The sequence below is a fragment of the Neodiprion virginianus genome, chromosome 7 (assembly GCF_021901495.1).
Source record: "Neodiprion virginianus isolate iyNeoVirg1 chromosome 7, iyNeoVirg1.1, whole genome shotgun sequence".
NCBI lineage: Eukaryota > Metazoa > Arthropoda > Insecta > Hymenoptera > Diprionidae > Neodiprion > Neodiprion virginianus.
In genome coordinates, this window is record NC_060883.1 from 4,332,438 (window position 1) to 4,358,518 (window position 26,081).

Sequence of the window (26,081 nt, forward strand, 5' to 3'; positions counted from 1 at the left end):
GTATATATGTATATACGCATGCATAAGTATACATATACATATATACACATACATGTACATAAATAATTGCCAAGAAATTAGAAACATTCACAACTTGTCGCAAATAGAGTAAAACGTAAGGTTAATAATATACAAATTACACAAGCGCACCATAAAACATGGCAAGGGTAATCCTAGTGCAGTGATTGTATAAACTGAAGAAATATACATTTACATATACATGATATAAATTAATAGTCTAGAAAAGAGTATTTAGAGAGCTTATCTAATTCCGATCTTGTCACAATAGATCATTAACATAATCAATATACGGTTAAAGCTGTATTAGCTACATTCACTATTAGAGTTAATATTTTTTATCCATTTTTATAGTTATTTAATTTCTTGTACAACAATTTTTCAAATTTCACCGCAAAATGCCCAACGAGTTCTCGTAGTGCAAATACGAGTCCAATTACCTTACAGATAGCATTACATTGATTTTTGCCTTCTCGCGTCGAGTTATAAATACAGAGAAATCTCAATGAGAGCTCATTTCTATAAGATTTATTGTAGTGCTATATTCGTAGCTGTACCTGTTATTCTATATTACATACTGTCCTAAATTTTAAACACACAGCACAACAATGGCTAAAAGCACAATGGCAAGAAGAGAGGAGCAATTTGCATCTTAATAAATCTTTTCTTCTTCATACGTAGCAGAGCGATGTCACGTCGGAGGATATGTACCAGCGGATCACTAGGTGGGGCACAGAACTGAAACATAATTAACATAAGTAATCAATTAATTAATAATATAATAAATCTTATAAGTGCATTTATAGCTACTGAATTTGTGCTTGCGCGAAAAATGAATTGAAATAATTTATTGTAAACGTGACAAGTTTCCAAAATTTTAGATAAAATATAATTACAATTGCCATTGAATATTGTAAAACTGTTTTACTCACCGAGCACAAATCCTCGTCCTCCTCGTCCACCTTGTTCTCCTCGTCTTCCTCGTCCTCCTCCTTGTCCAGCTCGACCACCGCCAACCACCTCCATCAACCACCGATAACCACCTTGGGTTATACCTAGAATAGTAACAAATATTTTTAGTATAAGAACACATTAAAAATATTGTGTAACGAATAATATGAATAATTAATCAATCAATATGTAATAAATTATATTAGCGCCTTCGAAGCTACTGAATATGTGCTTGCGCGAAAAATGAATTGACATAATTTATTGTAAACATGGCAAGTTTGAAAACTTATGGATGAAATATAACTGCATTGCCATCAAATATTATGAAAATGTTTTACTCACCGAGCACAAATCCTCCTCCTCCTCGTCCACCTGCGGCCACCTCCAACCACCTCCAACGACTACCGCTAACCACCTCGGGTCATACCTGGAATAGTAATAAATATTTTCAGTATAAGAACTCATCAAATATATTGTGTAAGGATTAATATAATTAATTAATTAATAATACGTAATAAATTTATCAGCGCATTTGAAGCTACTGAATATGTGCTTGCGCAAAAAATGAATTGAGATAATTGATTGTAAACATGACAAGTTTGAAAAATTTCAGACAAAATATCATTACAATTGCCATGAAATATTAAACAAACGTTAAACTCACCGAGCACAAATCCTTGTCCTTCTCGTCCTCCTCCTCGTCTACCTCCAACTACTTCCAACCACCGCCAACCACCTCGTCTTGTAACTCGAATACTGATAAATGTTCTCAGTATTGTAAGACATCAAAAATATTGTATAAGGATTAATATAATTTTTTTACCGGCACATTTCACCAAGAAATTTATGAGAAAATTATAAAAAATGATTGCAATTTTATTAGCTATTGCTTTGATAGTACAAAACATGACGTTTTGAATAATAAAACTTGTAAACTCAAAAATTAGTCCGGAAGGTCAAACGTCATCAGGTCAAGTACCTGGACAGCCAAAACTACGGAACGCTTGTTCTGGAAGTCGAGTTTCTGCAGGTAGTGGACCTTGAGCGCAAAAACTACGGAACGCGTGTCCTGAAAGTCGTGTTTCACCAGGTAGCGGACCTGGAGCAAAGAAATTACGGAGCGCTTGTCCTGGAGCTCGAGTTGCACCAGAAAGTGGACCCGGAGCGCAGGATTCAGGAGGTAGAGAACCCGTTACTCGAAATCTGCGGAGCGCGATTCTCATACGTCCGCTCTACCGCGCGGTTGTTTGCAGACTGAGGAATTCGGTTAGCCGATTCTATGTCGATGACGTCGAGAGAAACAAAATTTTCGGTTGCATCACTTTCTGAACGTCCGAACATCCAAACTTTGGTTTCGAACTTCAATACTATGCATGATGTATGGTGATGTATGATGTATGATGTACGATGATATGATATGATGTACGATTTTAGATTTTACATTTCAGACAAGAAATACGCACTTCATCTTTCCTGCCGATTCCAGACTCAAGCGGCTAAGCCCTTCGATGGTCAGCCGTTGACTGAGGATATGTTCTCCAGTTAACGGGTCAGCTAATAACGCTGTCGTTCTGCGACAGTTGGAAGATAAAAATTTTTGCTCGTACCTTTCAAACGTGTGTTAAAATACACTCGAAGTTTTAAGAAGCTTCGTTCTATCTCTCCCCATCAAAAGAAGAAAAAAACATCGCCGACAATCACCTTTTCAGGTCTTTAAATCAGGACACTGCGTTAAATACTGCCTAATATACGGAGCATCCATTTCACCTCGACCAAAATTAACGCATTCGTGATGTATTACAGTTACTCCGAATTTTATTCCATATGAACACTTCTCGAAAAACAATTGTGCTTCTCTACCCAACGTAGATACTTCACTTGCGACTAGCTAGAACGGCGTTTCTATTCTATACCTACGAAAATTCAAGATCGAGAGAGCAAATGAAAAGTTGTTGAAATAATTGTGAATAATAATGTTATGGAATACATCGAGCGCTTGTCGAATAGAATCCCATTTCGAAATGAATAAGTCTTCTATTTTCGTATTATACCCGATTATTGTAGATAATCTAGTTTGTCTTCTGGAAAATTATAAAATTTATAGTATGCATTACGTATTAATCGTAAATGGATCATTTATATTAGTATCGTACGTGGACCGCATATACATATATACTTTTTGGTCTCTGCATCATTATTACATCTGATCTATTATTATTTGTGATCCATGTATACATTCTCCTCTCGGGTACCTATACTTTAATTAAATCACTGTTTTGCGATGAATTTTGGAAGAAATTTGTTCTCATTATTAATTTCCTGAATCGCCGACAAGCTGGTAAGTATACACAGGCCAAATACTGGCTTGGACTTACCATTGCGAAGACTGTGTTACTCGGAAGGTGAATGGGGTAAATGCAACCAGCAATCATGTCGAAATCGGTAACCCCCTGATGTTCTGCAATAAGTTCTCAACTCTACTCTTGGCAGAGAGAAACCTCTATTGGAACATTTCAGGAGGCGCAAGCGCACAACGATTTTCGGTTGTCGTACCAAAGCCCATAGGGAAACTGTCTTTATATTCTTCAGTCAACGGTGAGTATCACTCTGGTGGTGATTTACCCATGTGTAGTCATCTCGTAGTTGCACGATAATCCTAACCTAACCTAACCTAATCTTATCAAGATCTCTTTACTCATCATGTTACTTGACCTCCAAAATATGTCTATTATCTAAACTAATATGGCTAAAGCCTATAAATAATTAATATACACCAAACAAAGTAAATCAACGAAAATAAAATTGGAGGTTAGTAACGGCATCGCGATGTAAACACAACACGTTCGTACTTGAAGAAAATTATTAAATATTCGCAATTCCAACCTTTTCTATCTAGAAATTTATTCAAATCCACAGACACGATTTAATAATCACAAATAATGCCTGATATCAAAGTAACGCCTCTTGGCGCAGGCCAAGATGTGGGCAGGAGTTGTATTCTGGTTACCATGGGAGGTAAAAATATAATGCTGGACTGCGGTATGCATATGGGATTCAACGACGAGAGAAGGTTCCCGGACTTCTCATACATAGTGCCTGAAGGACCAGCCACTAACTACATAGACTGTGTCATCATCTCGCACTTTCACCTGGATCACTGTGGGGCGCTACCCTATTTCACAGAAATGGTGGGCTACACAGGTCCGATTTACATGACTCACCCGACCAAGGCGATCGCCCCAATTCTCTTAGAGGATATGCGCAAGGTAGCAGTGGAGCGAAAGGGTGAGAGCAACTTCTTCACCTCCCAAATGATCAAGGACTGCATGAAGAAGGTAGTCGCTGTTACGCTGCACCAGTCAGTCATGGTTGACCCTGAACTGGAGATAAAGGCTTACTATGCAGGGCATGTGCTGGGCGCTGCGATGTTCTGGGTTCGAGTAGGTTCGCAGTCCATTGTCTACACTGGCGACTACAACATGACTCCGGATCGGCATCTAGGAGCCGCCTGGATCGACAAATGCAGGCCAGATCTGCTTATATCGGAATCAACGTATGCCACCACCATCCGAGATTCGAAACGATGCAGAGAAAGAGACTTCTTGAAAAAGGTGCACGAGTGCATAGACAGAGGCGGCAAGGTTTTAATACCAGTATTTGCTCTTGGTCGCGCCCAGGAGCTCTGCATACTATTAGAAACTTACTGGGAGAGGATGAACTTGAAGGTGCCTGTGTACTTCGCCCTTGGTCTGACGGAGAAGGCCAACAATTACTACAAGATGTTCATTACATGGACCAACCAGAAGATAAAAAAGACGTTTGTTCAGAGGAACATGTTCGATTTCAAGCACATAAAGCCCTTTGACAAGTCCTACATCGATAATCCTGGCGCCATGGTGGTCTTCGCTACTCCTGGGATGCTGCATGCTGGACTGTCGTTGCAGATTTTCAAAAAGTGGGCACCCAACGAAGCCAATATGGTCATCATGCCGGGGTTCTGCGTCCAGGGAACTGTCGGCCACAAAGTTCTAAATGGCACTAAACGCATCGAGTTTGAAAACCGGCAGATCGTCGAGGTCAAAATGGCTGTGGAATATATGTCATTCTCAGCTCACGCTGATGCGAAAGGCATCATGCAGCTGATTCAATATTGCGAACCTAAGAACGTAATGCTCGTTCATGGTGAGGCTGCAAAAATGGAATTTCTGAAGGAGAAAATTAGGCAGGAGTTTGGTACCAGCTGCTACAATCCAGCCAATGGAGAAACGTGCGTTATTTACACTACTGCCAAAGTTCCTGTCGATGCCTCGCTAGCTCTTCTGAAAGCTGAGGCAAAGAGATACTCTGCTCTGCCTCCAGATCCAAAAAGAAGAAGGCTCCTACATAGCGTGTTAATGCTGAGGGAAGACGGCGTTTGTCTAGTTGATGCTGACGAGGTAATACACTTTGATATCCATCATAAGTCATCTCACAAGGAATTTTTATATTTTCCTTTATGATGCATTACATCAGTCATGATTTGAATACAGTTTTCAAACATTTTTCAAAATGTGTAATATAAATGGTTGCATATTTTCAACCTCAACAAAGTGAGTGAAAATCAATAGTAACTTTGAATCACATTCAAATTGATTTCCAGGTTGCCAGGGCAGCAGGAATCACAAGGCATGTAGTAAGATTCACGTCTACAGTACAAATAAGGGATCCAGGTCCTGCCCACGCGACAGCGCTCAAGCTTTTGCAACCATTAACGGAAAGATTAGTAGGATGGACGGTACAACTCACTGATGGTGCGATATCAGTAGAATCAGTATTGGTTAAAGTCGAAGGAGGTGAAGATGAATCCAAGAGCGTGTATGTTTCGTGGACGAATCAAGACGAAGATTTGGGAAGCTATATTCTGGGCTTCTTGCAAACAATGCTCAACTGAAATCTTTCAATCAAATTTCTATGAAAGATTTTTATACACAGGATTTTGTATAAAACTTGTGCGTGTGCACAAACATATAGATATATAGGATTATTGACTGATTGGTACTTGTAAAAATTCATTGCAGAGATACGTCAACCAATCACCCCAAATTCGTCTTCAATAAAATTCATTGATTTATAAGAAGTGTATTTTATAATTGGTCGTATTTTGACTAAGAACCAAGACGAGCAGTTTCCATATAATTTCTCTGATGTACATATTGTTCCATTGTATGATAATGATGATTTGGTGAAAAAAATGGTAATAACTTGATAAAGCACTACCTTTGCAGCATGGTTTACCGAGTCATATTTTTTTATGTTAGCTCTGTACATAAATCCAAATAAATTCAATAATTTATTTGCCTTAATATAATGTTTCCTTGATTTTAAAAAGAGTAAAAACTATTGCTTAAATCACTTAAAATAGATCTTAAATAGATTTCTCAACTACTGACCCTTTTCGAATACAATATTTTAATTTGACGGAAAATTAAAAATTATCAATTTTCTATTCTTTCGAAACGTGACAACTTTCAGCAGTAATATTGAATGTATAATATTCGAAAAGTGAAAGCTCAATAATTGTGGCATCCACCTTAAGCATTACATTGCTACATTGAGTACTTGATATCAACAGGTTCTTAATCTTCGATTTACAATGACGGATTTGACAATTCACGCAAAATAAGTCATTAGATCGAATCTCGTAAAAATGTCCGGTTCGGTTACCTGAAAAATTTATAAATCTTACTTAACAGTGGACAGCGACAATAACAAACCACGAAAAATTAATTTTCATACTTCGCGATTTCGTTGTTTCACTGCAAAACGATTAACTATCCATTAACTTCAGTAAGACATTTGACAAAATCATCAGTACTCGGAGGATGAGCAAAAATTCAAGTGATTCTGAACTATAGCGTGCCCCGCTGTCTAGCGGATAATAGCGGTGATGCCATAAGTTTGAGGTGTCGTTCTCTTTACTCTTCATACTTTATGCAATATTAATTTAGGGTGCGTTCCGAAACTTGCGCTAAAAGCTCCGTAAGACATCGACAGAGCTAGTCACGAACTCGGCAGCGCAAAAGAGATACAAAATTATTGACAGCACTGAGAGCTAATTTCGGAACACATCCTTGGAAGAGCAGACTACTATTTCCGGTAGCAGTTCTGATAGCTCTTCCCCGATCAGTGCCTCCCGTTTGGTCGATTGAGATATTTTCTGGAGTAAACTTGACGTTGAAAAGGAATAAAGATGAGCGCGTGGAGGCAAGCTGGACTTAAGTAAGTTTATGCGCTTCATTTATTGTTCAGATAAAACTAGTCCAGTAACCTATGCCACAAGAGTTCAGCTAGAAATTCATTTCACCGATTTTTTCTGTATAAGTTATGTAACCTAACATAATGTGAAATTAATTGATTAAGGTGGAAAACTTGAATACTACATTAGTATTAATTATTTCAGCTACATCAACTACTCGCAAATTGCTGCTAAGCTCGTTCGGCGTGCTTTGAAGCCTAACTTTCAAGCTGATGCTCTCAAACGGGATGATTCTACCGTCAAGTTTACCCAATGGAAGGATGGCAAGGCAATCAGTAAGTTGTCTACTTTTTCTTATCGTCGACTGGTTGTTCTATTTTACACATACGATTTACTTCCCACTCTGGTTAATCAAATTTGTTTAAGATATTTCTTATTTGAATGGCAATCAAAATTAACTTAATGATTTTGCTCATATTCGTCTACTTCGTATACACAAATATTTAATAAACACAATTTGACCCAGAGAAGAGTCGTTAATTCCAATTGATTTTTTTTTTTTGGCAATACAAAGGCTGCACATGAATTTACCAATTGATTATATTGAATACAATTCGGTTCGGCTTTCATAGATTTTGATCACTTTTTATTGGGTTTCTTAACTACGGCAGTCACACAATTCTCTTAGTATTGCAATTAATAAAAAAACAGTTCACTTGGAATATGGAACAATCAGTCCTGTTTTGTATAGTTACAATACTTTAGTTAAATTTCCAGTTTGAACAGTTCAATTTATTCTAAAAATTCATTGAAATAGTTTGGTAATCCAGTTTTGTAATTTAAAAATCATCCAAATGATTTCTTGCATATTTATTCATTTATTTTGATCTCATGACTTTGGCCAATGAGCTAATTTCACTATAAGTAAGAAATCCATTTTTATTCACTGTAAAATATAGCTACGAATATCTTTTTTAGTTACAAATTGCATCCTTACTTGTTTTCTTTCCTCACGATGCCTCTCATCTTTATTCATAAATAAATATTGCAATGGGTTAACAATATACTTTAGAAATCCGTGACCGATTCAAAGCTTTGCCTTCTGATTCAATCATAGCAGTTGAAGGATTAAAAGTTCGGATGTACTCCAAAGATTTTCACAAAATACTAACAATGTGACCCTTAATTTTAATATTTCTGATTTCTATTATCTGAGTAATTTTGTACCTTTTACAGCCGATAAATACTAAAGTCATCAATACGTAAGTTTATAGTTTCAAGTGTGATAAGACAAAAAACGCAAGTACTTGCATTTTGAAATGTTGTGAAAGTGTGAACTGATGTGTTATAATAATAATTATTTTAATCATTTACAAGTATCTATGTTTCATTATTAATCACGCATGGGACTTGATTACAATTTCGTGAAAACTAACCATCTGATTCAAGATTTTAAGCAACTAATCCTTTTGTCCAAACAATCAACAATTGATTATTGAATTAATACCATTTGAGGGCATGCAATATCGGTTGAGAATTGAATTTTTTCTCTAAAACGAACGAAGTCCTAATTATGCACAGACTGAGACTTATGACTAAGATAGACTGAATAATTTTTTGAAAAATCGGTATGATTTATTTCAACTTCAGTAAAAGTTTAACATGTTCATTTTATTGTACGGTGGTAAAATCTTTACCTAAGTTCCAGTTATTTCGCAGCTGTATACAGCCATCTGACCAGGCTACGTCTTGACTATTGGACTTTTAGTCTCCGCCATTGGTCTTATTATCCCATTATATCGCTCTTGCGTGTAGTGGATCATGTGCATAATAGTTGACAGAGAGTACAAAGTCCTTGTCATAATCAAATAGTTGAAGTAGCCTGATCCTGTCAGTCAAGTAGATGACACTACTGCCATCATATTACTAATCAATAGTATGATAAACTAATAAATATTCAAAAAAAAAAAAACTTGAATTAACTAATTTCTGTTTAAAATGAATAACTTTGTTTCAGAGCAATAAACTACAACATTGTGGCACCATAGGGCAGTTCACCTGATGAATGCGGGTTGATTAAGAGTAATTCATGTATGATAATACCAGTTGTTATGTAAAATAAACACATCTTCACACAACCGGTAAATTTATTCTTTCGGTTCTCCATGAGCACTGGCGTCTCTGTTCTTTAACCGTCATCTCACAGCTGTGCCACTGTGTGCCTTGCAGTGAACTGAAAACAATGAAATGGATAGTACAACACTGTGTTAAGAGTAACACTTTGATGGTATTCAATTTGATGTAATGTTGGGCCAACGAACCTATGAACTCAGAAACAAGGTCGTTATCACCATCGCCACGCATCGTGCCTGTTATCTCATCGTCTTCCACCATAGGTAAAAATAGTTGGATAAATTCCGGAGTGTATGGTGGTGCAATAGCCTCTAAAACCTAAAATGCAGATACAGATTTAGTAAAAATATAAAAAACACAGATTGCTGGGAAAGCCAAATCGGTGCTTACCTCGGTGACAAAATATCTAATAAGGGAAACGTCAGTGTCACTGCGTTGCCAGCACTGCTTAATATAGCATACAACAGGGACAACACATCCTCGACTCAATAAATTGACCATTCGGTCTATCAGCATCTTTTTCATCTCCAACTGAAATATTATAAGTTTGTCAAATACTGGGTCTTGCAATAATCGGTTATAGGAAGAGGCTTGCAAACTGTGAAACTGTGGGAAGTCTGCCTTGCTCTAGAAACTTGTAATTTCACACAGATACTAAAAATGTCTAAATTTAGGTAATAGTATTATGCGATAAAAATATAACAACTGGTAACTAGGTATTCACCTGAACAAGTATTTCGAGTTCATCCTGTTTGCTCTCAAATAACTGCACCAAGAGTTGAAGCACTTTTGGATGTAAGAGAGGATGACAGGCTACAACCTCGTCCAGAAGAGCCAAATGTATAGGACAGTGTTCTGTGCTCAATTTAAAATACGATGGTTCTGTTACCGTACATGCAACCCATCTGATCACACCAACGCTCACCACTGGAAATCTGTAATTACACATTTTATAGTTTTCTACCAATCAATCGTTTCGGAATTACGAAGCGTATGATTGCTTTGAGCTCAGATTGTGCTTACCTAATGCACTGATACAACGTGTTCAACTCGGCTATCAGTTCAGTTGAACCTTTATTAATATTACAAATGTTATGAACTTTCTCGATGGCTTGCATCGTGGTTTTTAATTCATCTTTGTTGATCTTTCGTTGTGTTCCCTTCTTGGCTGGTGTTTCGCAAACACTAGCTGCATATGCCAGCAAGTTAATATACTTTGATTTATGCTCTGGGTTTACCTTTACTCCTGGCTTAAATAGAGCATCAACCAATAATTCTGTAGAATATTATACGACAATGAATATAGTAAAATAAAATTGTCCTGATTCACAGAAAAATAGATTTTCTTCAATCGACCGACTTCAATTTTTACTAAAACCTTCCAATTTTCACAGAGTTTCTAAATGCCAAAAATGTATTGCTACCTTGCCATTATATGTAAATCCAAAAGTGATAATCATTGCCTGAACCATTTTTGGAATATCGGGCATCGCCTTAAGCTCGTGACTCATAAAACATTTTTAGTTCAGTTCAAACTTTTTCACACATTTAAAAACTTTTCTATAACGAATAAAATTTTGTCAAACTTGGAAGATTTCTAAATATGCGATTTTTACAGCTTCCATAACTATCTGTATTCCGTAATTATCAGTCTTATTTTTTTTTTATAACTAGTATGATTTGTAAGGGAGAATAACAGAATTAGACAATTGAATATTTACCTAAAAATTGAGGATTCCGAATTAATTCAACCGGAGGAGGTTCTGGGTTGGAGTAATTCCTAAACAATACTGTTATATCAGCTGGATTCAAAGTATTTCGTGATAACATCGAACCTAAGGCTTGACAAGCGCTTGGACTACCAGCTGCTCCGTTTAATGCCATTGTTATGGGAGTTACGTCGTGACGGCTGAAAACGTATTCGTTGTCATGTACCAGTAGATCACATTAACCATAAATAAAACTGAATAATTTTTCTTACTTCTGTTGAGCGCACTTCGTAATTTCTTGTGAAAGTCGTTTCATTGTAAAACCGCCTCGAGGTTCTTGTGCTAAAATTTGTAACAATACTTGACTGTACACATACGTGTGTTGCCCATGACAAACCATTTTCTGTAAGTAAAATTTTATGGATCATGAGTGATGTTTATGATTTTTGGAGGTCTGAAAAAAATGTTACTTCTTTTATTCTTATTATGAGGAACAACTTACGGCACATTCCTGTATGCTAGATTGCCAGTCCTCGGTATTTTGAAGGAATCCTGCAATGGCAGTTTTTAATACTCTTGAGAATACTTCTATTTGTTGTGCAGCCGTTGAAATGCTTGTTATTTCTCCTTGGAATCCAGCATCAGATATAAGCTAAGAGAATTGTCGTAATTGAAATGGATTATTTGATAACTTGCTATGTAGAGTATACATGATATTTTTACATCAATTATGTATAGTAGCAATTCGTGCAAACAAAAATTTTGCGCAAGGAATAACTATCACAATATCAATTATCAAATACTGGGAAGCTTTAACAAACTTATAAGCAGGTAAATAAATATTTTAAATGTTCTAATGAAACATAATTATGATTACTCACTTTTATGGTAAAATTTAACATCAAGCAATCAGGATATTCTTCAGCAAGTCTATAAATTAGTGAACGCCAAGTAGGATGTTGTATCATCTCTGTTAACCAGGCTGGAGTCTGTAAAGTAGAATAGAAATTTATTTACAAAATGATACATTTCAAAATTTTGAAACTAAGCACGAATGAAATTTGGAAAAAAAATTATAACTCACTTCACCCTCCTCAGTGAAAATTTTGTCAGCCTTTTTTGGATCAAACGTTTTAAGAATCATGTCTTTGAGATTATTTTCTACCATAGCTTGTACATCCGTTACTTTTACACCAGCAAGAATTAACCATTCGGCCAGAAGATTTGCCATCTGAGCACATGCCGTATAATTTTGAGACAATAATTCAATAACTTGTTCGGGATTACCACCTGCTTGGAAATATCTGAAAGAAAATACTCAATTGAGATGATTTCATATGCTTCACCAAGTGTGGATGGGCTTGGTCTTGTGTAAATAACCAATCGTAAGAACAGATAAATACAAATATACCAAAATGAAGCAAAAAACAAAATTAAATAGGAATTGTAAATTCAATGACCTCTCGGTTTGCTAGTCTTACCGTTTCAACTGAGTAAATATACCAGGCTCCATGATGTAGTCCGGTGTTTTAAACTTGTCCAAACATTCTTTAAGAACATCTTGAGGATTATCTGTTCCATCGTCACCTCCAAAATCGTCTGGGCCACCTCTACCCATGTCGTCTCCCCATCCTCCTCGATCCTCATCATAATCAGTCTCCATCTAGAATATTAAACACTTTATTGACAGATAGCTATTTGGTTATTCGATATTTAATAGAAATTAAAATTCAACGTATCTGGACTTTATACTTGTTACTTCGCTGAGAGAATTTCGAACAATTAAAAAAATATGAATATATGTTTAGATAGGACATGTTTCCTCAAGTACATATGCAATAAATAAAATATACATAATTTTGGAGAAATTATAGGTGAAGAGTAGGTTCTATAGTTTCATATGGGATTAGGGACAATATTTAAGTCAACGCTAAGTTTTTTTTGCATTGTTAGCGATGAATGGTTGCTCAAATTTTTAAAATTTCAAAAGCATCACTAACAGTACGATAAGGCTAAAATATGTAACTTGACAATCAGCTTTAGAGCTAGCATTACCCGTGTACTTAAAGTATACTGGTACAAATAATTGCCTAATTTCAATCAAGAAAGTCTAAGATTTACTCAACTCCTTTGGATTGAAGTTTCTAAGATTATTTAAGGGTTTGTAACAGATAATTGTCAGTCAAAAGGAAATGCAAATAACCATTGCGAGCGATACGTGAAAACTGAGGTGCAATAAATTAACTTGCAAGAAGAAATGGTGGCATTAATAAACAAGAAATGAAAGATTGTATTAACTAACGCTGTGGTGTTTTCACAACAAGTCAACGGCAATTTTCAAGCTAAAGCTATCATCAAATTTGAGGTTAGAAATGTATTTGATGATGAAAAGTAGCTGCAATGTAGAGAAAATAGACAGTAATCCGGAGAAAATCACACATCCGATTGCAGTAGGAATATGTCTATATCTCTAGACGTATAAATAGAAAATTGATAGACTTTTACTGGATAAAATGAAGATTCTTACATCTCGCGCGTCAAATCGTATCAAGCGTTTCCCTCACAAATTCTTGTTATGGATCTGTACAGCAGTGAACTTTTACACTTAGCCCCCCGCACACGACGCTTGTTTTGCTGCTGGATTGCTTGCTAGATTTTACCGCTGGGTTCCAAGTTGGCTGTGGCGCTGGGTGCAACGATGGCACCCTCGTTGGGTTGGCTTCACACGATGCTTGTCGCTAGGCGTGCTGGCGTGCAGGGAGCCTAGAGAGAAAGTATAGGCGAATACGTAGTCCCAGCATTTCTAACCTCAACAGTACCATGGACGCTCGAGTGCAACAAACTATTGCGGCTGAAATAATTCGACGTAGGAAAGCAATTATCGTGTCAGCTGTAGCAACTGCTTTTAAACGTAGACATCTACTGAAACAACGAAAACGTAAATTGTGGAGTCGCGAGTGGCTGTTACGGCGTGATAGAGGACAGAATGTTCTAAATATGGTATTTCGTGAGTTCGGGTATGTAACCATATAATTTTCATTTTATTTATTATTACTTTTTTGGATTTTCAATTTTATACTTGACTTTTCAATGCATATTTATACTAAATTTTTGTTTAGCCCTAAAGATCCAGCCAGTTTCACCAATTATACTTGAATGATGGAAGATGACTGGAATGAGTTGTTGACACTTCTGACTCCGGCCATAAAAAAACAGGATACCGTTATGCGTCAAGCTATATCACCGAGGGACAGACTCACTGTGACTCTTCGATATTTAGCAACGGGCAATACCTTTCAAGATTTGAGCTACTCCACTCGCATAGCCGCGAACACAATTTCAAAAGTGATTGACGAAACTTTAAGAGCAATAGTAGAAGTACTCGACTCAAAAGTATGGAATTTCCCATCATCGCTGGAGGAATGGCAGGTTATCGCTCACAAATTCGATACTTTATGGAATTTTCTTCATTGCATCGGTGCGCTGGATGGGAAACACATCAATTTTCGTCCCCCTCGAAGTGACGGATCGATTTACCGTAATTATAAGGGAAAAGACAGCATTGTGCTTCTGGGTCTTGTCGATGCTGAATACAGATTTTTGTTCGTTGACGTCGGAAGAAATGGACGTATGCACGATTCTGCTGTTTTGCGTGAGAGCCCATTATGGACTAAGATCAACGATGGAACGTTGAACTTACCTGCTCCATGTGAAATTCCAGGCTTTTGTTACAAATTACCGTACGTGATTGTCGGTAACGACGCATTTGCCTTGAAACCTAATTTGTTAAAGCCGTATCCGGATAGAAACTTGACGCTTGACAAAAGAATATTCAACTACAGATTGAGCCGTGCTCGCAGAACTGTTGAAAACGCTTTTGGCATACTGGCAAACAGATGGCGCGTTTTACTTTCTACGATATCTCTCTCCGTTCAAAAAGTAGAGAGAATAACTTACGCGTGTGTGCTTTTACATAATTATTTAATCAATAAATCTAACAATGATTCCAGTCAATGGTACGAACCGCATAATTACAGAATCTCAACCCGCGTTGATAGTAATTGTAATGCAGTACAATTATCCAAAGGGCAGAATGCCTCCCTATATCTGAGAAATAACCGAAGCAGTAATGAAGTTCTAAAGATACGAGATAAATTTTGTGAATACTTTAATACTACAGGCATAGTGCCATTTCAATATACCGCTATTGAACGAGGTAACTATTAGTCGTTGCTCTACGAGCAAGTTCATAGTATTTATTCATTTATTAATTTATTTACTAGCACTGCGGCCGCGGCTTGTATTTGTATTTGACAGTATTTGTACAATGTTTATACAGAAATAAATAAATGCCATTACTGGTTTTATATTATTCGAATTTTGTTTGTGTACGAAAGACTTTTGAAAATATCTCTTTGACTAAGCAGCATCGACAATTGAAAAAAGAATCCCTCCAAAATTACACAGATTCTCGAGTTTTTGGATATTCGCCGAGGACTTCTGGGAAATTTCGAAAAATTCCGGAGAGTGTGAATGGCCAGAGTGTCGTTCGAAGTGCAAGCGACGAAGGGAACGATTATATTTTTTTACGACTTTTTCTCAACGATTATCGAAGCTGGTGTCAGAGAGAAAAGTTCGACCGAGAAAAATCCATAGTTCCTGAGAACTGTGAACTGTAGTTAATTTTTGTTCCTTCATCGATCTTGCCGCTTCGCATTGACCTTAATTTTAGCAATTGGAGTAATTTTTAATGCTTACAATTATACATAAAGAATGACGTGAAATATTAAACATAAATAACGAAATGAAAAAACAAACAGGAGACTTATGGAATGGAATTTTTATAAAAGAAAATGAAAATCAAGATTTTTTGGTTGTCGGTGATGTCAAAACAGGTTGGTGTACTCTTTTTCTGTCACTTTCTAACCAGAATTTATTCCCCCTCGATCGAACAAGATTTTACATCGAAGAAATTGTCATGATTGTTTTTTTTCGATTTTTGAATTTTGAAAATTTAAGGAAAACGTGGAAAACAAAAATTTCCTTCGTTCATCATTTTTTTCTGGTTTGTTTGTCGATTTTTGAAAATTGAAAATTTAAGGAACACATGAAAAATGGAAATTTCTCATTTATCATTCCCTTCAGGCTGTTTAAAAGTTTTTTTTGCTTTTCTACGGAGATAAAGGCACGATAGGGTGTTTTTTTCGACTTTTGAATTTTGAAAAGGAACACGTGGAAAATAAAAATTTCTCGTTCGTCGTTTTTTTATCGGGTTTTTAAAAATAGTATTTTGCTACGCGCAAGAAAACCATCACGAAAAATAGCACACGTTCTATCACCGAAATCCAGCACGCGACCACGCTTCAGAGCCATCAGAGGCGCCACTTTCTAGCAGCGCTCCCAGCAGAGCAGCCATCCTAGTACCCCGCATGCGAGCTATCAGCAAAACAAGCCTCGTGTGCAGCGGGGTTTAAACATGAATCGTCCCAGTTAATCGCCTCGATCTTGGCCGCCATTTTCTAAAGAAAAAAAATAGAGGGAAATTTTTAACACATATAAGCAGGTAGACACGTTATTGATAATGAAGAAACATATTACAAGCTAATTTTCAACAGAAACGTTTATATAAGATATTTTTGAGAAAATATTCACGATGTTATCGTATGTGAGAAACCTGATCTAGTAAAAATGATGAAGTTGGAGAATAAATTGAAGTGACTCGGTCGATAAAATGGAACTACTGCATAACCTCCGGTGAGTTTTTTTGTTTCAACACAATGCAGGGTCGACAAAATTCAACCCGATAACGCTCTTGTGCAATTCGATTATTCAGCGGACGCCAAGTGCAAATTCAAATTTCAGTTCTCGCTGGGTCGACGCGCGCGTTCAGTTTCAGTTGTCATTTGCGCTTGGTGCGCGCGGTTCTGCATCGTCCCGAGCAATGATACATCGATCATAACCTCATTAATAATTTTTCAGTATAATTGGATTCCCCGTATTCGTCATGTAAGCTTTTTTTATGTAAGACTGGGTGTAATCCAGTTGTTGTGATCGTTCGTCGTCAAAGAACTGGTGCGTACTGTGCTTCTCACAGTACTGAATTCAAAGGGTGTATCGACTGAATATTCCTAGATGTCAAAAATATTTCTGACAGTTCAGTCTCCCATCATCCTCTCGGTTGCATCAATTAAGTGTTCAATTTTTCCAGTTGTAAAGAATCGCGCAACGGAACGACATGGCCATTTGATCAAGTCAACTATAAAACAAGTAGGTATTTTTATACGTATAAATACAGTGATTGATATATACAATTCTACAAGTTTTCCACCTGTTTCAATGAAATTTAATTCAAGGTGAACGTCCCAATTTCTAATTATTTTTATAAGGGTAGTGGCAATGTTTTCATAAATGTAACTGACGCAGTGAAAAAACGAAAAGTGTACAAATTTTCACATATTGACGTAAATCTCTAGTTTTTCCAAATTACTGCATAAATACGAAAACTTGGAATTAGATGAAAGAAAATTCAAACGGCACGTAGAACAAAAATATCACCATTTCTGATTAATCGAAAAATTCACACAAACGGTTTTTCATTCACAACGTCTAATTAATTTGTACTAAAAAATAATCTTTAAGGTACTTCAACGCACAGCTTAAACCATATCATTCGTTCCATATGTTAAATCGGATCTTAAGTAATCAGAAATTGGATCAACTATCTTGCAAGGCGATTGAAAACCTCCAGTATGCTATAAGTACCTACTTAGGAAGCCAAAACTAGTTGTAGGATGTGATTTGGTATTGATACCTTTGTTGCCACGTTTCAAACAGAGCTAGCAGTCTTATCACTCGCATTGATAACATTCTTAGCAGGTGTTTATTGTATCCAGCTGCCACACCAAGACAAACTTCATAGATCTGTAATTTCTAAAATAATCAGATTGAACTTGATAATCAAATTATCGATATGAAGTTGCATTAAATGGCAATCAATGCAAAACAAATAGTTGATTCTAAACCACTGACAATTTGAGAAATACAAAAAAACTATAAAAATTTCCATTAAAACAATTGAAAGTTTAAAAGATGGCATAGAAATTATTGTTTAATGTTACAAAAGTTAATCTAAATTTACCGAGTCTTTGTGTAGATACAATACTTCCTAGTTCTGTTCCTTATAAGTAAAAGAAAAAAAAGTAGAGTAGAATATTAGATTATTTCTATGTTGTCAATTATATTTAAACGCAAAGTAAAAAAAAAAAGAAACCAATCCAAGTTTTAAGTATCATTTCGGATAAATATGCTATTCCGAAGTAACACACTGTTCACCAAAGCTGACTTTAGACATATATCTAAACTTGAACTCCTGAACTTGTAATTTTTCTTTCATAATGTTATCTATTTTTACTCATGTTTACTCGGCCCTGTTTTGCTCTTGACAAAAGAATTTCAAGCATCCTGAAGCCAACAAAGTTGTTTATTTAATGTAAGATGAAGCAATCTCTGGTAATACACGTGCTTTTCATTTCAAATTGTGATGTAAAAATCTAGAGAAACCGAAAAATGAAATTTCAAAGTTTGTTATTTCTGATGGAAAATTTAGTGGCGTTTTATACTTTACTTGCTTCACTCATATTCAGGTAATGGATGTATAACAGTGTGTGTAATTTTATGCGCATAAATATTCTTGGTACTAAGCTCAAATTTATGGGCATAATTTATCACCTGTACTAAATATTGATCCATATTAGTCTGCAATTGAATAATTTATGTTATACCCTATATTATATTGATACCAATTATTTTTGAACACATTCTCATGCAACTCGTTGAACATTTGTATGCATCTCATGATTCAATAATAACATATTATAAGCTCAATAGAATAATCAACCCGAACATTTGTTAGATCAGCCTATTATCTCTGATTGTATCTCATCTCTTCATTGCATCCTCCGGATCTTTCCACGTGAATTGATTCTTTGAATTTATTCTTTATTACCTCTATTCTATCCGTTTGAATTGATTATTATTTTTCAAAACGCCTCTGAGATGCAAATAATTTGAAAGATTTTCTTTTAAGGTCTTCGGTGCTAAATATTTTAGAAGAGCACTGCTAACTTTAAAAGTCTATAAACGTTCGCTGCTTTGCATCAAGCATGAGTAAATTTTCATACCTTATGAAGATTAGCAATTTATTTCTGAAAATCGATGCCTAGTTAGTTTATTGAATTTTTACTTATTCATTTATACAGGCGGCAAAATTAATGACAAAGTATAGATTACATATTTACGTGAATTTCCTTTAAAAATACCCATTTTTCTAATTTTTTAACACATCATTTTCAAAAAGAGTTTAATTTTTAGGAGTATCCCGGTGTCAGCGAAAAAAATCACTGATAAATGAGGTCGTCCACCATCTGTGTACCCGGTTCCGTCCCTCTGGAATCACCCTTGCAAAATGACAATTTTATGCCAAAAAATGACGGACCCATGGATCCAATGGAAGATATGCAACGGCTGCGTAATGTCACGCTCAGCAAAACTGTCGGCCTATACAGATTGCGCGGGGATCTTGGATCCGGGAATTTTTCCAGAGTCAAAATGGCCATTCATCATCCAACTAATGGTGAGTAAGTTTGCTTTACCTCATTCTACGCCGGTTTCGAAGTAAGTGTTACATTTCTGAAATTCAATAAGCTTTCAATCACGCCTTTGAATTGTGTGATCACTTTTGTTCAAATGAGTTTATGGCATGGTCCTGTGTCGTTTGGCAATTTTATAATCTTTCCCCAGATCATATACATACTCAAATCAGATATGTGCGACAACTAATTGTAAAGAGCTCGTTGCGAAGAAAGGACAAAAAAAAAATGAATAAAAAAACATCATCTAATAAACGTATTGATAATATTTATGCATAAGCAAACTGATGTGAAATTACAGAGCGTGTGGCGATTAAAATTTTGGATAAAACGAAACTTGATGAAAAGACACGAAAGATGCTGGCCAGAGAGATAGCTACTATGGAAGGGATTTGCCATCCACATGTAATACGATTGTTTGAAGTTGTTGAAACGTACGCAAGAATCTATCTTGTTACCGAGTATGCTTCTGGCGGTGAACTTTTTGAGAAGATCTCCGTTCAGGGCAGATTCAAAGTACGTGTGTTACTTATTAATGAATTACAATTGAACCCAATGCTTAGAATAACTAAATTGAAAAGTTTCAGAGACTTAAAATATTTTGATATGCATGAAAATGGCGGTCTGAGTATTATAAATTTATACGATATATAACTTTCAGGAAGAAGAGGCAAAGCTGTTATTTGTACAGATTTTATCTGCGGTAAAATATATGCATACCCTGGGTTTCATTCATAGGGACATAAAAGCAGAAAACGTTTTCTACGCAGGACCTGGTAAGGTAGATTCTCACGTGTCTCCACCATTTTGTAATGATAGAATTTGCAGTTGAAAACTTTTATATGGTGTTCCGAAATTAAGAAATAGTATTTTTGCAAATGGGAAAAAATTCGGTGATACTATGAAGATTGGAAATCACAGAGAACATCTTTTACGGATAAAATGACACCAAAGCTAATTTTAGAGACGTAGGATTCCAATAATCGACCGATGAAAATTTTTGCGAAGGATGCGAGGTATCGAGTAACTTGTCAGATTTTTTTTACCATTACGATAACATTTTTGTTCAAGGTCTGATAAAACTGGGGGATTTTGGATTCAGTACACGTCTTACCGATGGGCCTGATCAGGTTTTAAAGACTTTTTGCGGCAGTCCACCATACGCAGCCCCAGAATTATTTCGGGATGAATCATATCTCGGGCCCTACGTTGATATTTGGGCTCTGGGAGTATTGCTGTACCTGGTAGTTACCGGCACGATGCCTTTTCGGGCCCGTACTGTTCTTGGTCTTAAAACTCTGATACTTGAAGGAAAGTTTGTCACTCCTGACCACGTCAGCTTGCCCTGCCAATCGTTGATTTGTAAGCTCATTTTCACTAATCACTTGTACAACTGTTAAGCCGTGCTAAAGTCCCTGAAAATACCAAAGAAGCTTATCCTGTACACAGTCGTTACATGTGCAAATTACTTGATAGGTGGATTGTTGTGTCAAACGCCTCTGGAGAGGTTGACAATTGATCAGATGCTGGCGAGCGAATGGCTCAAAGATACTACCGTACCTCCACATACCCCGTTTCAAGATTGTCTTTTACTGCCTACGATTACCAGCGATCCTAATCAGGTATGTATATAATGTTTGCATCGGACAGAAATTTGGCGTAAACACTGAATGTGAAATTTGATAATTCTGCAATAATCTGGTTTATTTACAAGGTATACCATTGATTATTTCAGATTCCTGGAATCGAGCGTGTGGCTCGATTAATGTTGGAAAAATTAGGTATAGATGGAAATTTATTAGCGACGCATGCTGACAAAGGTCCGAGGTCCAGTGTAATTGGAACATACAGGATAGTTGTGCACAGATTAACAAAACCTCCACGGAACCCGGTGCAACCAGACACGTCGAGTGTCCCGAAAACATCGCAGTCGTTAATAACTAAGAAAGGACTGAAATCCAAGATGTGTTTGATATTATGATCACTGGATAGATCAGTAAAAAAGCATGAATAAATGTTAAAACTTATTACTTGTATGACCTAAGAAGATGGGTCTTGTCACTATGAAAATTGAGAGAAAATTTGGTTTGAAGAAACTGAACTTCCTCGATACTACGAATTGACCAGTCGGTGGAGACTGGCACTAGGAATGAGTCCTAAAAAAAACGAAACTATTAGCAATCGTATAATAGTGGAGGATATAAATGTACTTGGACTCTAATCCTAGAGGCAATTTGGAACAGAGGTATCCAAAATCAAGCTCAAACAGTAGTTTTCTTTGATTAGAGAAAAATTTGCAAGGTGTTTTTCAGGGCTAGCTCTTGGCAGCCCTCAACACCCGTACCGTGTAGCGGTAATAAGCTCGTGTAGAAATGTACTTCGTTTAAACGATGCACGATATTACATGACAAATTATTAAGTACAAACGTTATCAGAGACTATTGCTCATCAACATTATTTACTATTGTAACTTTTGACAGTTGCGTGTATATAATTGCTATCATCGATTTATTTTAACTCTCGAGGTGTGTACATATCAGGAACTGCTTCACAGTGATTGATCACGTTAACAATCTTATTAATAATACTTGGCGTTTAACTGTCAAATGCACTTCAACCTTGCACTTCAATTTATCTTTTTATTTTATCGTATTATCTATCTTTCAAGTAACATTCAAGTTGTACAATAAAGTACAACTTGATTGTTACTTCGAAGATAAATATAAAATATTACCGTTTGACCGATTCATCGTAAATCCATGTATTTAAGTTTGAAGTTAAAGTTAAGTTAAAATCAAGACCACCGCATAAGCCTAGCGTAAGGAATATTGAATTTCATAGAAAATGATTCTATGTGAAAATTTCAGTTCACTTTGTGAATAACATTCACACGATCGACGGAAAGACTTGACTGGGTAGAACAGTATCCAAATAATACACACAGCTTCTACCAAAAAGCAAAAGAGAGTTGTCCTCGGATAAATTATCCTTAGATAGTTGCAGTACTTTACTGTACTTAGTACAAATGAACGTTACCCCATAAAGAGGTTTAGTATTAGAATGGTAGCCTTATACTTGTAAATATTTTCGAGGCTGTAAGATACTATTTTCACGTACCTATATAGAAGCACAGAGTTATCGACTTGAATTTAAAGAAATTCTTTCTCTAACTCAACGTGGTGTAATATTAAAACTGGTCATGAAAGTGGGCTGTTAGATTTCACGTTTTGTTGAAATCAAAACGGAAATGCTATTTCTCTCAATGCCTTGAAGCCGTATCCTAGCAAATCCGTGTTGAAATAGATTTTGTAGCATTAAGAGGTGTTATATTAGGTGTATATTAGTTGTATATACTTTAAATTTATATTATTGGTCAAATTTTCGTGTATTCTTTTCTTTTATTCATAGATTTTTCCACTAATTACGTCTTTAGATGTGCTCAGGGTGAAAAATATTGCGTATGTTATAAGACAGAGTACTTGTCATACCATTTTTTACAAGCGGAATCTCTTCAAAATATATACTGAATTTGATTGAGAATCAAATATTTGGCGTAAAAAGGTCATTTTTTTCAGTGTCAATTTTGATTGCACTTCTACTTTTTGTATTAATTATAATTCGTTATTTTATCAATTTATATTATAATTCCGTTTTCAAAGTGGCCTTGAATATCCAAATTTAAGGTATATACACATATATTTATGTATACAATATTAAACAACGTAGTTGCTGGACAAACTACGAAACATTATCAATAAGGATATTTTCCATAAGTAAAATTTCCGTTTGATTTACGTGCATTGCGCTGGCGCAATTTAATCGTATTTTTCAAGAAAATTGAATCAATGTCAAGACACTATTTTCTAGATATATTTCTTCAAGTTAACCCTACAAATTTCATATTATATAGATATGAATTGGATTCGCATGAATTATGGTGACGTATAATAAATGTGACAATATGAAATTTGAAATTCTATAAAAAAAATTGCTTTCGGCGTGCTATGATTTTGTAATAAACTGAATATGAACATGAGCTTCAATTCTGTAGTCGATGTATGAAAAATTTATCAATACGTACGATTATGGTAAATGACTGTAGTCACGCATTTTTCGTGGCTGAAAACCTTGATTTATTATTCATGCTTAAACGCATGTCACGCTTTAAGATTCATTTTAAAAAAATTGCATTGTGGTTTATTTACCATGTTTCCAATTTCCAGAGCACTAGCCTTTACCGTGACTATGATAATATATGAGGATATATTTCTCAAATTAAGTTTACGCGAAAAGGCTCGAGTATAATGGTTTTTAAGATAATAATTTCACTCTGCACAATCCTTTGAGAATCCACGCGTAGTATATGAAAAATCGAGAAACTCTTAATATAATGTTAAATTTCAATGAATAAAATGATTTTTTCTTCCTCTGAGAGAATGTGAAATCAGAAAAAATTGTGACTACATGATGAATTATGAAAAATGTGGAAAGGAAATTTTTTAAATTTACGCAGTGCAGAAATATATGCAGCCTATAAATTCTTACACTCTTCTTTTGAGAATAAAGTTTTCTACACCACTTTTCGTACACAAGACTCGAAATACTAATTGTGCTACCGTTTCAAAATGAATTATTTTTAATTACGCCTAATTTTTATCATATAATAAGTGTTACATAGTTATTGTTGTGTATATAATAGAATGCAATATGTGATAATATCGAATATACTCAGTGTTCCCTTAAAAAAGTTTTGAATTTATTATTGTCCAAAATCATTATGCCTTTTTTTTTACAGGATTAAACTTTGAAAATACCTAATTTTATTCACTAATAGTAAGTCAGGCTTAGAGTTTGAAACACGAACTTTTCTACTCATGCAATATATAGACACAGTGAAAAGTCTCTGAGATAAATATGTTTTGGAATGTTGTAGACAGTTTACCGAATATGGCCAGCAAATAATTGTTTCACATTTGCATTATTGGTGAAATTAGAAAATCTAGAAGAGTACTTTTGGTGTTCTTTTTATCATCTGGTGACGTACTTTCTTTCTTTGTCCAAATGGCTGAAAGGTCGACGATGTCCCTTATATCGTTTAGCAGACATCAATGTGCAAACTTTTGCGCTCCTGCTGTACGTTCGTGTCGATCTGAACCGTTCAGACGCTAACAAATATCCTTTGAAAGATGTTGACGCTTGTATCAATTTCATAATCAAAGGAAAAAATTCAGACTGTACGTTTATAATGATTGAATTCTGCTTCTCACCTAACGTTTAAATCCAAAAACTCTGAATGAAAATCTGTACATTGGCTCCATCTTTTACCTGAATGTTTTAGCATCTCAAGCCTCTGTTGGACTGTTCGTTTGATCACAAGCTTTTTTCTCTGTTCTACGCTGAATTTTCAACACTCAAGACTCATTTTAGATGTCATTCTAAATGCGTCGTTGAACATAAGAGTATATAGTTAGTTGTACGAATAATTATTAAATTCTCTAGTTAGTCTAGCTATTTAAACCTGAGGATTCTGTGAAAATCAGCTATTACTTAGAATAATATAAATCTTCAAAAGATCAAGAGATCTTTTAATTTTTTCTATTACTAGGAAAAATTCATTTCCTCCGTGTGGTTCAGTTATTCATACAAATGCGAATTAATTGTATAATTTACTATCAAATCCTGTCTCTTTCTTAAGTATTACACGAAATTTTTTTTGTCAAGTATTATATTTATTGCTACCGACTGTGAGCTTCTTTGGCTGTGTTATGATTTGAATTTACTCACGAATTAACTTCATCAAAAATCACCAAATTTCATCACCGACATTTTCTATTATTAAAACACGATCAACAAAAGCGTTTTCTAGAAAATTTTGGCATCAACTTCATAACAAAGACCTTCTCAATCTTGCCAAATTATTTCTCAACGTCACAATCCTAACGTTTATGAAATTCAAATTATACGTTTGTTTACTTTCAAGTCATAAAAAGATTGTATACCACTACAGCTAAGTTCAAGATCTACTATACCTAAATAAATTTATTGGCTGATTATTATTTTTGAATTGATTATCCTTAGTAATAAGTCAATTTTGTTAAATATATAAGCGAACTTTATTATTATTATTATTATTATTATTATTATTTATATGTATATATTATATTGTATAAAAAAGAAAACATACGTTTACGAAAATAACACAAGACTGGGCAGTGTTCTATTATACAGGTATATTGGTTGTGGAATAATTTGGCTGCTTCAATGTACGCCTTCACCTATTCGCACTGTATACGTCTGTTTACTCAGAGATGTATAACTAATTCCAAGGCATTCTATGCAAAATCACTCACACTTCAGTTTGGCAGTTTTTGAGAAACAGTGTGTCAC

General features: G+C 35.4%; 4 protein-coding genes across 7 annotated transcripts; 3 read left to right on the forward strand and 1 right to left on the reverse strand.

Moving 5' to 3' along the window:
• Positions 1-3,687: 3,687 nt before the first annotated feature.
• Positions 3,688-6,082, forward strand: LOC124309331 (integrator complex subunit 11). 2 transcript variants are annotated; one of them, XM_046772899.1, is made up of 3 exons: positions 3,688-3,777; positions 3,886-5,405; positions 5,609-6,082. In XM_046772899.1, exons 2-3 carry the CDS (start codon positions 3,909-3,911, stop codon positions 5,897-5,899), a joined length of 1,788 nt encoding a protein of 595 aa, XP_046628855.1. In that variant the 5' UTR covers positions 3,688-3,777; positions 3,886-3,908; the 3' UTR covers positions 5,900-6,082. The 2 variants fall into 2 exon arrangements, with proteins under 2 accessions (XP_046628855.1, XP_046628854.1); XM_046772898.1 differs by lacking the exon at positions 3,688-3,777 and having other exon boundaries at positions 3,843-5,405.
• Positions 6,083-7,067: 985 nt separating this feature from the next.
• LOC124309336 (protein stunted) lies at positions 7,068-9,342 on the forward strand. Of its 2 annotated transcripts, XM_046772904.1 has the most exons (4): positions 7,068-7,227; positions 7,409-7,539; positions 8,441-8,466; positions 9,222-9,342. In XM_046772904.1, the coding sequence occupies exons 1-3, from the start codon at positions 7,199-7,201 to the stop codon at positions 8,452-8,454; spliced, it is 174 nt and encodes a 57-aa protein (XP_046628860.1). In that variant the 5' UTR covers positions 7,068-7,198; the 3' UTR covers positions 8,455-8,466; positions 9,222-9,342. The 2 variants fall into 2 exon arrangements, with proteins under 2 accessions (XP_046628860.1, XP_046628862.1); XM_046772906.1 differs by lacking the exon at positions 8,441-8,466.
• Positions 8,220-13,648, reverse strand: LOC124309332 (negative elongation factor D). The gene is made up of 12 exons (XM_046772900.1): positions 13,574-13,648; positions 12,528-12,709; positions 12,131-12,350; positions 11,928-12,035; positions 11,549-11,698; positions 11,319-11,449; positions 11,059-11,246; positions 10,361-10,613; positions 10,062-10,272; positions 9,728-9,868; positions 9,526-9,655; positions 8,220-9,437 (listed from the first exon to the last, which is right to left on the reverse strand). Exons 2-12 carry the CDS (start codon positions 12,707-12,709, stop codon positions 9,400-9,402), a joined length of 1,752 nt encoding a protein of 583 aa, XP_046628856.1. The 5' UTR covers positions 13,574-13,648; the 3' UTR covers positions 8,220-9,399.
• Positions 13,649-16,916: 3,268 nt separating this feature from the next.
• LOC124309335 (serine/threonine-protein kinase NIM1-like) lies at positions 16,917-24,426 on the forward strand. 2 transcript variants are annotated; one of them, XM_046772902.1, is made up of 8 exons: positions 16,917-17,052; positions 17,255-17,313; positions 19,417-19,678; positions 19,996-20,210; positions 20,356-20,470; positions 20,766-21,056; positions 21,171-21,316; positions 21,430-24,426. In XM_046772902.1, exons 3-8 carry the CDS (start codon positions 19,453-19,455, stop codon positions 21,673-21,675), a joined length of 1,239 nt encoding a protein of 412 aa, XP_046628858.1. In that variant the 5' UTR covers positions 16,917-17,052; positions 17,255-17,313; positions 19,417-19,452; the 3' UTR covers positions 21,676-24,426. The 2 variants fall into 2 exon arrangements, with proteins under 2 accessions (XP_046628858.1, XP_046628859.1); XM_046772903.1 differs by having other exon boundaries at positions 16,933-17,118.
• Positions 24,427-26,081: the final 1,655 nt, after the last annotated feature.